A 15102-nucleotide genomic window follows, 5' to 3' on the forward strand; every position below is an offset into this window, starting at 1 on the left:
ATTTTTAAATGATACAAATGAACTTATATACAAATCAGAAATAGACCCACAGACATGGAAAACAAACATGGTTACCAAAGAGGAGAGAGGACAAAAAAGAAATTGGAAGTTTGGGATTAACATATACACACTGCTATATATAAAATATGGAAACAACAAGGACCTACTGTATAGCACAGAGAACTATACTTGATATTTTGTAATAACCTAAAAGGGAAAAAAATCTGAAAAAGAATAAATATATATATATATATGAATCACTTTGCTGTACACCTGAAACTAACACAGCATTGTAAATCAACTATACTTCAGTTTAGATAAAAAGAGCTTTAGATTTTTAAAAATAGGCCATTAAATATATACAGCATAGGTGCTAGAGTTTTGCAGATAAACAGAGTGAACCGTTAACCGCTTTTTGTTTCTGCAGGTGCTTATCTTGATGTGACAGGAAAGTAATTGTACATCTAATGGGACAGTATAAAATTCGCTTTAAGTAGAAAGATTGTTCCAACTAGAATCTGTTTCTTTTGGGCATTGAATTACTCAGGTCTTGGTTTACTTGGACATTATTTGAAGATAGTACCTTTAACACTGGAGGGTATCTGTTCTCCAGCTGATAAACCTTTAAGATTATAAAACTTTTCTCTACATAGTATGAGTGGGAGTTATCTTTTCAGCACCTACTTAAATCCCTGATAGTACACTAAGCACTTTATATATATTATCACTTTCTCCAACTCTGTAAGGAAGGTGCCTTTCCTCTGTTTTATACATGAAAACATTGAGTCTGGTACCTTACAGCAGATCACATGATCTTGAGGTGAAGGAAGTTTCAAATCTAAGTTTGCCTGTGTCGTGCCATGACTACACACTGCTTCCTACAGTTGACCCTTGAACAACAGCTTCAGATTGTGTGGGTCCATCAGAGATGAACCTCTCACCCTGGCAAGAGGGATTTAACCTCAAGGGAGAAGGAGTGAGGCAAATGACGGGGGGTGGGAGGCATATGCAATAGTCCAGGAAAGGGGCAGGACTTTTTTGAGGGAGTGGGTGCTACCTCCTTTTTATCTTGTTTTGGTCAGTAATATAGGGTATTGGCCACCAGTGGGTAGGTATTGTTTAATATGTGAATGTAGTAAAATCAACTTATGATGAAAAAAATTATGGGGGTCCACTTATATAGGAATTTTTAAAAATAAATACTACATACTCTTGTACAACACAGTCCGCTGTTGATTGAATCCATGGCTGCAGGAACCATAGATAACAGAGACTATAAAGTTAGTCTAAGTGGTTGGCAGAAAGTTCAGAGAACACTTATTAGCCACAAAGGACTCAGAATTTCTTAAGAACCCTGGTGTGAATCCTTTAGACTAAGAGGTGTAGAAGGAGAGGGAATTGACAACTGTGTGAAAGAGTTGGCACCCCGACCCCTGTGTTGTTCAAGGGTCAAATGTATACGTGCTTTTGTACAACTTAAAGAAAAGTAATTGTTTGTTATAGAGAATATTCAAGCTTTCTGCTATAAATTGCTGAAAGCAGCTTTCTGCTGAAACTGTTTCCTGTTTTAAACTAAGACAAGTGGTAGTTTTTAATGCAGTCTATTTAAATTAAGATTTACAACATATTTTTAATTCTGTCCCTTAAAAAGTTGGAGTATTTAGAACCAAACTGATTGAAATATATGGTAGAGATTGGACTTTGTGCTTCCTCCATCCCTCACTCAAAATGCAAAAGGGATCATTTTGATTACCGTTGCCCCTATTTAATGTATGGTGATCCACATGTAGAGTTGTACTTATCTGTTCTCCTTTTCCTACCATTGCTATCTATTTGGCTTGCCCTATTAAGTGGGTTATTATGTTAAGATTTTAAACTTTAAGAGAAGTTAAACTTTAAATGAAGAAAAGAAAGAAGGTGTGAAAGTATAGAATCTGTGCTCTGGGACCTATGGCCAGGCAAACCTGGAGACCAGTACTTTTTCACTGTAACCTTTCACACAAAAGTACACACACCAGGGACCACTTGGGCTAATAGGCATCCTTTTAAAAAGATTTCTGGATGGTGATCATCTTTCTTGTTGCTTCTGAGAATTGAGTCCTGCCGGTGAGACTTAAAGAATTGAGTCTTTAAGCCTGTGTCCTGCCTGAGCAGATGTTGGGCACAGGCTAAATGTTAATCATTGATGCCTCTCTGTGGGCAATTTAGCTCAATATCAGGAAGGCAGTGTGGGAAGAAGGTGAGTGGGCTCTTAAAATCTCAACTAAGTTGTCAGCAAAAAGCTCAGAGAACGCTTATTAGCCACAAAGGACTCAGAATTTCTTGAGAACCCTGGTGTGAATCCTTTAGACTAAGAGATATAGAAGGAGAGGGAAATTTCAATGGCCTGCTATGATCTTTAGCACATTTTTTTTCTTCCTAAAGAGATCATCTTGACCTTTGTGTATCACATGCAGCTCATCTTCTTGCCTTGGGAGTAGGAAAAAGTTTATAAAATACCCCCTTTTTTTTCAGTTAGGTTGACTATAAAAGAGTTGCACAGATCTGCAGGAATATTGCCAAGAAGGCTGAATTTCTATGAGCATATCCAACCCCGGAACCAAGGAATGGAGAAAAGAAATCACTGCTGCCTCCTTTCATGTCTACAAATAGCCCTTTGCTTTAAAAGTAGATCAAATGGGTGGAGATGGTTGGAGGAGGGAGAAAAGAAGCAGCAGAGGAAGAAGAATAATTCTCAAGTAAAGTGAAGCTCTCAAAATTAATGAGAGCAGCAAAAAAAAATCTTCTGTTGTTTAGTTTGGAAACATTGGGCCTGCTCTTAGACTCAGCTGGCCTGATGATAACAGAAGAGAGAGATTGGAGGTATGTGCATCCTCTCGGTCCTGCCTATTCTTTCAAGGAAAGTTATGTTCAAACTGGAAAGGGGAATACAACATAGTTAAGCATTGTTGGTCTTCATTTAAGGGGTGAGATTTAAGACAACACCCAGTTGTTTTAAATGGGTTATCCAGTATCCTTGATTCTAGGCATTATAATGATGCTTTTTTACATCAGCATTAATTATGTGTGTGTGTGTGTACATACATATATAGTATGTGTGTAGTTAACGTGGTAGGGTATTTTACCCCTACCGACTTATTGGAGAAGACCCTGATACTGGGAAAGATTGATGGTAGGAGGAGAAGGGGATGACAGGACAGATGGTTGGATGGCATCACTAACTCAATGGAGATGAGTTTGAACAAACTCCAGGAAATAGTGAAGGACAGGGAAGCCTGGCATGCTGCAGTCCATGGGGTCACCAAAGAGTCGGACATGACTGAGCAAATGAACAACAGCACAATATATTACTATCTCATGCTCACAGCTCTTATCTCAAAAGCTAATATATGCAATATTTTAAGGAAATAATACTATTAAGTTGTCCTGGTAGCACTCATCTACTGCTTGCCCACTTTATGCTGTCATTGGCCAGTGCTTCCTATCAGTTAAAAGACAGCAGGCACCAAAGAGTTAACTACCTAACTGCAATGGTTCACATTTCCTAATCTATAAAACTTCTTTTGAAACATTTTGCGAATCGCCTCATGACATCAAAATAAACTGTACTTTTGATCTTATGTAACAGTAACTCGGCTAAAAATTGATATAGAACTTTCCAAGCCTGATCTATTCTCAAGGAACCCAGAGTAGTTCCCAGTTCTCACCAGTTCCTTACTCACCTAAAAAATGAACAGTAACAACAAACAAACCCAAAACAAAACAAAAACAACCAAACAAACCCCATTAATAATTTATTTTAGGGCAGAGTTTTCAAACTACTGCCTGTGGGCTAAATATGTACTTCAGTACGTAAGTTTTGTTGGAACACAGCTATGTTCATTTATTTACAAACTGTTTTGGCTGTTTTTATGTTATGATGGCAGAACTGAGCAATTGTGGTGGAGACTGTATGGTCCACAAAGGCAAAAATATTCACTATCTTGTCTTTTACCAAAAAGTTTTTTTGCCCCTGCTCTAGAGTAGCATTAAGAACCAACACCAGCTTCACTTACAGTCTAGAGAACCCAACTTCTCAGCCTTTTTGAAACACAAACCACATGTGCTCATTTCCGGTTTCAGTTCAGTTCAGTCGCTCAGTTGTGTCCGACTATTTGTGACCCCATAGACTGCAGTACACCAGGCTTCCCTGTCCATCACCAATTCCCAGAGCTTACTCAAACTCACGTCCATCGAGTCAGTGATGCCATCCAACACCTCACCCTCTGTCGTCCCCTTCTCCTCCTATCTTCAGTCTTTCCTGGCATCAGGGTCTTCTCCAATTAGTTGGCTCTTCACATCTGGTGGCCAAAGTATTGGAGTTTCAGCTTCAGCATCAGACCCTCCAATGAATATTCAGGGTTGATTTCCTTTAGAATGGACTGGTTTGATCTCCTTGCAGTCCAAGTGACTCTCAAGAGTCTTCTCCAGCACCTCAGTTCAAAACCATCAATTCTTCGGTGCTCAGCTTGCTTTATAGTCCAACTCTCACATCCATAATGACTACTGGAAAAACCATAGCTTTGACTAGATAGACCTTTGTTGGCAAAGTAATGTCTCTGCTTTTTAATATGCTGTTTAGGTTGGTCATAGCTTTTCTTCCAAAGAGTAAGCGTCTCAATTTCATGACTACAATCACCATCTGCAGTGATTTTGGAGCCCCACAAAATAAAGCCTGTCACTGTTTCCATTGTTTCCCCATCTATTTGCCATGAAGTGATGGGACCGGATGCCATGATCTTAGTTTTTTGAATGTTGAGTTTTAAGCCAGCTTTTCACTCTCCTCTTTCACCTTCATCCAGAGGCTCTTTAGTTCCTCTTCACTTTCTGCCATAAGGGTGGTGTCATCTACATGCCTGAGGTTATTGACATTTCTCCCAGCAATCTTGATTCCAGCTTATGCTGCATCCAACCCAGCATTTCTTATGATGTACTCTGCATATAAATTAAATAAGCAGGGTGACAATATACAGCCTTGATGTACTCTTCTCCCAATTTGTAACTAGTCCATCGTTCCATGTCTGGTTCTAACTGTTGCTTCTTGACCTGCATACAGGTTTCTCAGGAAGTAGGTAAGATGGTCTAGTATTCCCATGTCTTTAAGAATTTTCCACAGTTTATTGTGATGCACACAGTCAAAGGCTTTAGCCTAGTCCATGAACCAGAAGTAGATGTTTTTCAGGAATTCTCTTCCTTTTTCTGTGATTGTTTCTGCCAGTGGTTGTTGGCAATTTGATCTCTGGTTCCTCTGCCTTTTCTAAATCCAGCTTGAACATTTGGAAGTTCTCGGTTCACATACTGTTGAAGCCTAGCTGGGAGAATTTTCAGCATTACTTTGCTAACATGTGAAATGAGTGCAGTTGTGCAGTACTTTGAACATTTGGTATTGCCTTTCTTTGGGATTGGAATGAAAACTGACCTTTTCCAGTCCTGTGGTTGCTGTGGAGATTTCCAAATTTGCTGACAAATTGAGTGAACTACTTAACAGCGTCGTCTTTGAGTATTTGAAATAGCTCGGCTGGAATTCCATAAACTCCACTACCTTTGTTTGTAGTGATGCTTCCTAAGGTCCACTTGACTTTGCACTCCAAAATGTCTGGCTCTAGATGAATGATCACACCACTGTGATTATCTGGACCATTAGGATCTTTTTTGTACAGTTCTTCTGTGTATTCTTGCCACCTCTTCTTAATATCTTCTGCTTCCATTAGGTCCATACCATTTCTGTCCTTTATTGTGCCCATCTTTACTTGAGAAGTTCCCCTGGTATCTCTAATTTTCTTGAAGAGATCTGTTGTCTTTCCCATCCTATTGTTTTCCTCTATTTATTTGCATTGATCACTGAGGTAGGCTTTCTTATTTCTCCTTTCTATTTTTTGGAACTCTGTATTCAGATGGGTATACCTTTCCTTTTTTCCTTTGCCCTTTGCTTCTCTTCTTTTCTCAGCTATTTGTGAGGCCTCCTCAGACAACCACTTTGCTTTCTTGCATTTTTTCTTTGGGGATAGTTTTGCTCACCACCTCCTGACAGTATTACGAACCTCTGTCCATAGTTCTTCAGGCACTCTGTGTATCAGATCTAATCCTTTCAATCTATTTGTCACTTCCACTGTGTAATCTTAACAGATTTGATTTAGGTCATACCTGAATGGTCTGGTGGTTTATCCCTACTTTCTTCAATTTAAGTCTGAATTTTGCAATAAGGAGTTCATGATCTGAGCCACAGTCAGCTCCTGGTCTTGTTTTTCTGACTGTATAGAGCTTCATCTTCATTTTCCAAGAATAGAATCCATCTGATTTCAGTATTGACCAACTGGTGATGTCCCTGTTGTCTCATGTGTTGTTGGAACATGGTGTTTGCTATGACCAGTGCGTTCTCTTGGCAAAACTCTTTTAGCCTTTGCTCTGCTTCATTTGTACTCCAAGGCCAAATTTGTCTATTATTTCAGGTATATCTTGACTTCCTACTTTTGGATTCTAGTCCGCTGTGATGAAAAGGACATCTTTTTTTGGTGTTAGTTCTAGAAGATCTTGTAGGTCTTCATAGAACCATTCAACTTTATCTTCTTTGGCATTAGTGATTGGGGCATAGACTTGGATTACTGTGATATTGAATGGTTTGCCTTGGAAGTGAACCAAGTTCGTTCTGTCGTTTTTGAGATTGCACCCAGGTACTGCAGTTTGGAGTCTATTGTTGACTATGAGAGCTACTGCATACAAGCTATGCCAATTTGTATGAAGACATGCCCTGTATTAAGATCATACTGTGTTTCTCAAAGAGCACTGTTATTTCCTGTTGTTCCAATATCAAATAAAGTTTATGAACCACAAATAGTGACCTACTCAGTACAGTACTCTCTCTTTGGCCCTGAAAAGTTCTGCATTTTTAACCAATGAAATTAATCATATAATGGCAAATTAAATTTTTGATGACTCCAACCTCATCTTCATACCCAGTTCATAATAACTAATGAGCGTACAATTGGAACACTCATAAATTAAAGACTCTCTCTTCTGATCTCAGTGTTTAAAACGTTACAGACAACACAATATTAAAGTATGCCTTTGTGTTCTGCATTTTTCCTGAAACTTCTTATTTTGGACTCACCAACAATTTCTTAAGTCTGCACTAAACCAAAAATTGCTCAAGGACTATAAGTTTTCATTACAAAGTCCATATAGTTTACCTTCTTAAGACTCAGACATATTTCACGTTATGTTACTTATTCACATTTTCCAGAAAATGTCAGAGCTATTCTAGAATGTAATATAAAAAAGAAGGAAAAAAAAAATCAGAGTGACTATTAGTCAAAGAAAACATGGGGAGACAGAAGCAGGTATGATTGGATAAAATATGTCAGCTGGGTACTGAGTATTACAGGAGAAAGAAAACCAGCCCAGTCTAGCCCCAACAAGAGCAAGATTGAGAAAGGGGTGGGGGTGGGAAGAAGGGGAGAGATTCTGAGATAATTATTAGCTTCTGTAACTGAGAAGTACAGAATCTGGCTGGTTCCTAACCATGTAAGCATTGTCACCAAGTGCAGGTACCTGGTTTGTCTCTGCTCTGACTTCCACTATGTTGGCAAGACAGGCATGGTCATTTGTGTCCTCACCCCTTGCGTCCAGAGAGAGCTCTTCTGTCAGGAGCACCTGTGAAAGAGAAGGAAAACTTTTTTTGCCAGAAACCCAAGGGAGCATCTTTTACTTTCATGGCTCTGATCTGTTTATGTACCAATTCCTGAAGCAGTCACTGTGGGTAAAACATGTTGATTGACTTACATCGATCAGAGCTTACCCCCAGAGCTGGAGGTAGTGTCAACCTCACTCAGACTCCAAGAGAATGAGAAAGCATTGTTTTCTCAAAGGGGATTTGATGTTCTGCCTCAGGAGGGAGGGGTATAAAATCAGCAACAAAGAGCTATCTGCTGCAAGAACTGTGAGAAGTGACAGCACAGAACAAAGTGCCAAGAAGGAGGAAATAGATGTTCCCGATATAACAGCACAGCAATCTGGTGCCTTTATATGTGCGTGTAGCTTTAAAAGCATCACTGAAATGCCTAGTGATGAACCCAAAGTATCTAGGAAAGGTGAAATTATGGTTTGATTTACTAAGATGGGGAAGAAGGTAACGAATGTTGGAAAGGTTTATGTGTGTTTTAATAAATGTCAATGTTTTTAAAGGACCGAAACTAGGCCATCCAAGTTCTCTTTACCATAATGGGTGTTTTTTTTTTATGTCTTATATTTCCTTGTGCTTAATCTAAATCTGTACCTCACCAAAGCCATGGGTTTAACTGTGAAATATTTTTGGAAGCTATGCTTTAACTATCCTTGGTTTAAATTGTAAAGATAACATTTACTGATAAAAAATTGTTTTCGCTTTTGTCCAGAATGCATACACAGCCACAGCTATCAACAGCACCAATTTCTGCACCTCAGCGAAGGATGCCTTTGTCATTCTCGTGGAGAATGCTTTGCGAGTAGCTGCCATCAACACAGTGGGGGATTTCATGTTATTCCTAGGCAAGGTAATAAAACCAGGTATTTTATCTGAGACATACAGTAAATTTTCACATATGCAGTAGTTGCTCTTCAATTTAAAAACATATATGTAGCCTACCAAAAACCTAAAAGTCACATAATATAAAGCAAGCACTTACAGAGCCCTTAATATGTATCAAGCATTTTTCTAAGTACTTTACATGTATTGCGCTCATTTAATCCTTATAACAAATTTGTAATGGAAGCTCTGTTATCTGTTACCTTCAGGATACAGATGAGGAATCAGGGGCAATCACGGGCAAAGTTAAGTATTGCCCGTGATTCTCCTGACATATTTTGAAATAAGAAACAGTCCGTGTGGTGGTTAGGACCACTGCATCTGAAGCTTGGCTGCCTGGATGAAAACCCTGGCCTCACTAGCTGTGTGACCGAAGGCGGGGTACATAACCAGTCTGTGCCTCTGTTTGTCCATCTGTGAAATTGGTGTCACAATAGTGCCAAAACCCTACAGTTGTGAGGATTAGGCTAATTAATATGTGTAGAGTACCTAAGATAGTGCCTGAGACATTGTAGCTTCTTGATGAATATTAATAATCATCGTTCATTTCAGTTCAGTTCAGTCGCTCAGTCGTGTCCGACTCTTTGTGACCCCATGAATCACAGCACGCCAGGCCTCCCTGTCCATCACCAACTCCCGGAGTTCACTCAAATTCATGTCCATTGAGTCGGTGATGCCATCCAGCCATCTCATTCTCTGTCGTCCCCGTCTCCTCCCATCCCCAATCCCTCCCAGCATCAGACTCTATATATAAATCCCTTAAAATAGAACTGTTAGGGAATGAGAGTTAACTGTCCTCAAGTATCTTTTTATTCTGTGCTATTAAAATCTGAAAAATATTAGGTAACATTGTAATTGGGGTTCATTGTATCTATATTTCAAACCATAAAATACTAGAAAATTTAAGATACTACCGCTATAACCTAATAACTTATTTTTATATTACCTCCCATGTTTTTCATAGGCTTCTATTTCTATAGTATAACAGTCCTACTATACATACCTATTTGTTCTGCTCTTTTCACTTCATATTCTATTATGTATTTTTTCATATTGCTTTGATAACCTTAATAATTACTTATTATCATGATGGCCACTGTTCCGTCAAATGCTGTTCTCTTACTATTGAGCACTTTTTACTCCAGCCATTGTGCTTTTAAAAGGAAAAGCACATTTTTCCCTTGCAAAGGAAAAGTATTTGATGTTGAAAGGCATTGATTATCACTTTGTAGGTTTTTTTTAATTTATTTTTTAATTGGAATATAATTGCTTTACAATGTTGTGTTGGTTTCTGCTATAAAACAGTGTGAATCAGCTGTAAGTATACATATATCCCCTCCCTCCCACCCCTAACCCTCACCCCTAGCACTGTGTAGTTTTAAGTTCTCAGGCAACAGTCATCTAAGAAGAATTATACAACTGTACAGATAATTATTTTGAAAATTTGTGATTAAATATATATTATGACTCCTGGATTTTTGTCATGTTTTTACAATAAGAAATTTTTTATAGTAAGAATGAAATGAGTTAATTTATGTTAAGGACTAAATACAGGTCTGACCCTGTTACTAACCATTGCTGTTATTTATGTGCTATATGAATAACTCAGGGAGATCCCAAATTTTTTGTTTATTTTTTACATATTTATAATTGACTCCTAGTACCTAAAAAGCAACTTTACAACATATATATATGTAAATATAAATATACAGAGCAATTAAAAAGGTTTTGACACTTACTGGGTACCAGGTACCAGGTACTGAGGGCAGTGCTTTATGTGAAGTGTCACATTTGGTCCCCCCACCCTCTACCCCACAAGGAGAGCTACTACTATTATCTTCATTTTAACAGCAAAGGAAACCGAAGTTTAGAGAGCTAAGTAGGTTGTCCAAATTTAGAAAACTCAAATGTGGCAGAGCTGGAGTTCAGATTCAGAGCTGTCTGACTTCAAAGTTTTTAATCACTGTGAGCTATAATTGCCTTAACTGACAAAAATTTTGTCCCTGGGCCTTTTTTTTTCCCCTGAAGCCTTTTGATTCAGTGATTCTGATGATGGTAAACTACTGGAGATAATTCTAAATACAGCATTATTTATAATAGTGACCAAATGTAAGCAGTCTACTGCCTACCAATAAAAGTTGGAAGTAATAATCTGCAGACTATTTGCCTATTAAACCTTTTATTTTTATTTATTTTTTAAATTTTTTGGCCATGCCATGCAATCTTTAAGATCTTAGTTCCATGGCCAGGGATTGAACCTGTGCCTTCCACACTGTGGAAAGCACTGTGGTTTTAACCACAGGACCATCAGGGAATTCCCTAAATTATGTTTTTTTATTAAGAGTTTATAATATGATTGTATATAATATGGTAAGTGGAAAAGCTGAGTAAAACTACTAGACTATCACAGAACTGTTTAAAAATGTGCATAAGAAAAAAATGAAAATTAATATCTCAAAATGTTAATAATGATTGCTTTCAGGTATTGAAAATATGAGTGATTCCAAACCCCTCCTCCCACTTTACCATGATAAAGTTTCTATGCATTTTTTATAATGGAAAAATATATACATGATAAAATGTAGTGTTTTAAAACTGGCTTTGAGTTTTTCAGCAGCCTGTCTTCAAAGAAGAAGACAGGCTTTTTTTCTTAGGTTTTTTTCTTATGTTTCTCATAACTTTTTAGTCATTAAACAAGTATTTATAGAGTACTTACTAGTAATGTACCAGGGGCTTTTCTGGATGCTGGTTATAATACTAGTCAATAAAGCAAATTTAAAATCTGGTAGAAAAGACAGTTTTGTATCCCTTTTTTCATTTCATATTATGAGCATTTCTCTTTTTATTAAAAATGTCTTAAACGTGATTATACAATAGTATCATTTATTTAACAAAGCCTTTGTTTTGTTTTTTACTATTGAACTTTCCTCAAATTTTTTTCTATTATAAAGTGTACTATAGTGAAACTTTTGTATACCAGTTCTTGCCCACAGTAATACTTATGTCCTAAGGCCAGAATTGTAGAAGTGGAATTAATGAGTTCAAGTACATAATAGGATTGTTGATATGTATTTCCAAGTTGCTTTCCAGCAAAGTGTAATTTTGAATAATATATCTAACGTTATTTACAAAAAGACCTAAGACCATGAAAGATAAAGTTTTTAAACTGACAAATCAAAAAAGGAAAAAGATAAGAGAAAAAAAAAACTTATGGGTTTCTGACTTACTAAAATGAATTTCTTGTTTTCCTTTTTCTTTTTTTGGTTGTTTTCCTTTTTCAAAAGTATACTTCTGATCACAAAATACAATAAATCTTTTAAAGAGTTTCTTTTGTTACAGTTAATGAAATTAACTGAAATTAATTAAATTAATAGCTACTAGTATGCAGAAATTGGAGAAGGCACTGGCGACCTACTCCAGTACTCTTGCCTGGAAACTCCAATGGACGGAGGAGCCTGGAAGGCTGCAGTCCATGGGATCGCTAAGAGTCAGACACGACTGAGCGACTTCACTTTCACTTTTCACTTTCATGCATTGGAGAAGGAAATGGCAACCCACTCCAGTGTTCTTGCCTGGAGAATCCCAGGGACGGGGAGCCTGGTAGGCCGACTGACGTGACTTAGCAGCAGCAGCAGCAGTATGCAGAAATAGTTTTTGGTCAGATAGTTCAATTAGATAGATCATAATAAACATAAAAGTGTTAGGAACAAATTATTAGTGCATTCAGCAACTTGGATGAATCTTGAGGGAATTATGCTAAGTGAAAAATGCCAATCCCAGAAGATTAAGTATTGCATGATTCCATTTATACGACTTTCTTAAAATGACATTATAGAAATGGATACCATATATGTGGTTGCCCAGTTAGTGATGGGGTGGGGGGAAGTAGCGATAGCTATAAAAAATTAAAATGAAGGAGGCTTGTGATTGGGAGTGTTCACTGTCTTTACTGTACTGGTGTCAGTATCTAGGTTGTGGCTTTGTATTCACTACTGTCAATATAATTTTGCAAAGTGTTATCACTGAAGGGAACTGGGTAAAGAGTACATGGGGTTTGTTCTGTGTTACTTTTCTATTATTTCACATTAATCCATAATTATTTCAGAATTTAAAATTTAATTTTCAAAACCTTGATTTTAGAAAGAAAACAAAAAATAGTGTCATGGATTTTGTGTCTGTGAAGCCCCAATGATTTTATGAAATGGTAAATTAGATTTAGAAGAGGAGACCCTAGCTCCTCTACTTTAGTGGCTTATGACCTATGATTGCTGGCCTATAGGGTCCTCAAAGGTTAAGAGTAAAGATGTAGAAGCTATATTTCGACATTTTAAAGTCTAATAGATATTGCATATTTATACCAAGAAAACTATACCCAAAAAAATCCCTCAAATCTTAAGTTTCTTTGCTTCCGTATGAAATTATTTTATGTCTCTTTTATAATACTTTTTGTGACACTACTTATATGTCCTCGTTGACAGTTTGAGTTCATTCAATTAAAAAATGAAAATATATACTGATAGATGCTAATTTATTGGTAAACAAAATCTTCAAAACATGGGTTTCATGGGAGAAAAGGCATCATAAATCCAAGATTGATGACCAAAAAAAGGAAGAAATTAAGATTGCCAGTCACTATGTAAAATGCTTTCAGAATGCTTATTTTAACAATTACAGGGTATATGACATATTGTATCTCTTTTAAAGATGGATAAATAGGCTCAGAAAGGTTAAATGAACTTGCTTTGTCACAAAACTAAAAAGTACTCAGATTCAATCTTACATCTTTCTGACTCCAAACTAGTATCCTTTCTTCCTGCTTCTCACATTCTACCCTGATTTACCAATAATTTATCCTTTATTATAAGATTGTCTAAACTTTTAAGATTACATATCCTATTAAAAATTTTGAGCACACTTCCCCAGTATATTTATTAATTTATGATATATGCATAGCTTTTAATAAAAAATAAATTTTTTGCAAATGAGAAATATAAACAGAAGTCCCAAGTGATTCTCTTGAACGCTCCCTTGGCTATGTGTACTCAACCATGAAGGACACCCACCAGGTATATAGGACCATACTACTTGTAGGCTGTGGACTTTCTAAGACTCACTGGGGGTACTTCTAAAATGAATATTGCTGACTTCATCTTAAATCCAACCAATCAGACTTTCTGGGGGCAAGGCAAGGCACAAGAATCTGCATTTTATTCACAAACTTCCCAAGTGATTCCTAGCCCATCTGATAATTTGCTAACCAGTAATGTATCCTCTGCTTGAATGGATGCATGATACCCTTTCATTATACTGCTGCTGCTGCTGCTGAGTCGCTTCAGTCATGTCCAACTCTGTGCAACCCCAAAGATGGCAGCCCACCAGGCTCCCCCGTCCCTGGGATTCTCCAGGCAAGATCACTGGAGTGGGTTGCCATTTCCTTCTCCAATGCATGAAAGTGAAAAGTGAAAGGGAAGTCGCTCAGTCATATCTGACTCTTTGCGACCCCATAAATCACAGCACGCCAGGCCCCCTGTCCATCACCAACTCCTGGAGTTCACTCAAACTCATGTCCATCGAGTTGGTGATGCCATCCACCATCTCATCCTCTGTCATCCCCTTCTCCTCCTGCCCTCAATCCCTCCCAGCATCAGGGTCTTTTCCAGTGAGTCAACTCTTCGCATGAGGTAGCCAAAATATTGGAGTTTCAGCTTTAGCATCAGTCCTTCCAATGAACACCCAGGACTAGTCTCCTTTAGGATGGACTGGTTGGATCTCCTTGCAGTCCAAGGGACTCTCAAGAGTCTTCTCCAACACCACAGTTCAAAAGCATCAATTCTTCGGTGCTCAGCTTTCTTCACAGTCCACCTCTCACATCCATACATGACCACTGGAAAAACCATAGCCTTGACTAGACGGACCTTTGTTGGCAAAGTAATGTCTCTGCTTTTTATATGCTATCTAGATTGGTCATAATTTTCCATCCAAGAAGTAAGCATCTTTTAATTTCATGGCTGCAGTCAGCATCCGCAGTGATTTTTGAGCCCAAAAAAATAGTCTGACACTGTTTCCACTGTTTCCCCATCTATTTCCCATGAAGTGATGGGACCAGATGCCATGATCTTCGTTTTCTGAATGTTGAACTTTAAGCCAACTTTTTCACTCTCCTCTTTCACTTTCATCAAGAGGCTTCTTAGTTCCTCTTCACTTTCTGCCATAAGGGTGATGTCATCTGCATATCTGAGATTATTATTTCTCCCGGCAATCTCAATTCCAGCTTGTGCTTCTTCCAGCCCGTTTCTCATGATGTACTCTGTGTATAGGTTAAATAAGCAGGGTGTGGACATTACCTCAGAAATAACTCATCATGAGAGAAGATTCATAAATGTATTGCCACAAAAATGATGGAGGGGAGCAGACCCAGCTTTGCTCCTTAAAATCATCTGAGAGAGGGATCAATTTGTAGCTTAACCAGTATATCATCTGATGCATTATAATTCCTGGTTAAG

General features: G+C 37.8%; 1 protein-coding gene across 5 annotated transcripts in view; it reads left to right on the forward strand.

Moving 5' to 3' along the window:
• Positions 1 to 15102, forward strand: part of SLC44A1 (solute carrier family 44 member 1) — a 233538-nt gene that overhangs the window by 158638 nt on the left and 59798 nt on the right. For all 5 annotated transcript variants that reach the window (XM_088838227.1, XM_088838226.1, XM_088838224.1 and 2 more), the window contains exon 13: positions 8430 to 8567. In XM_088838227.1, coding sequence (XP_088694353.1) covers positions 8430 to 8567 — 138 coding nt within the window. The remainder of the gene's footprint in view (positions 1 to 8429; positions 8568 to 15102) is intronic.

The sequence above is a fragment of the Moschus berezovskii genome, chromosome 7, assembly GCF_049115385.1.
Source record: "Moschus berezovskii isolate FMDL1 chromosome 7, NW_MosBer_1.0, whole genome shotgun sequence".
Lineage (NCBI taxonomy): Eukaryota > Metazoa > Chordata > Mammalia > Artiodactyla > Moschidae > Moschus > Moschus berezovskii.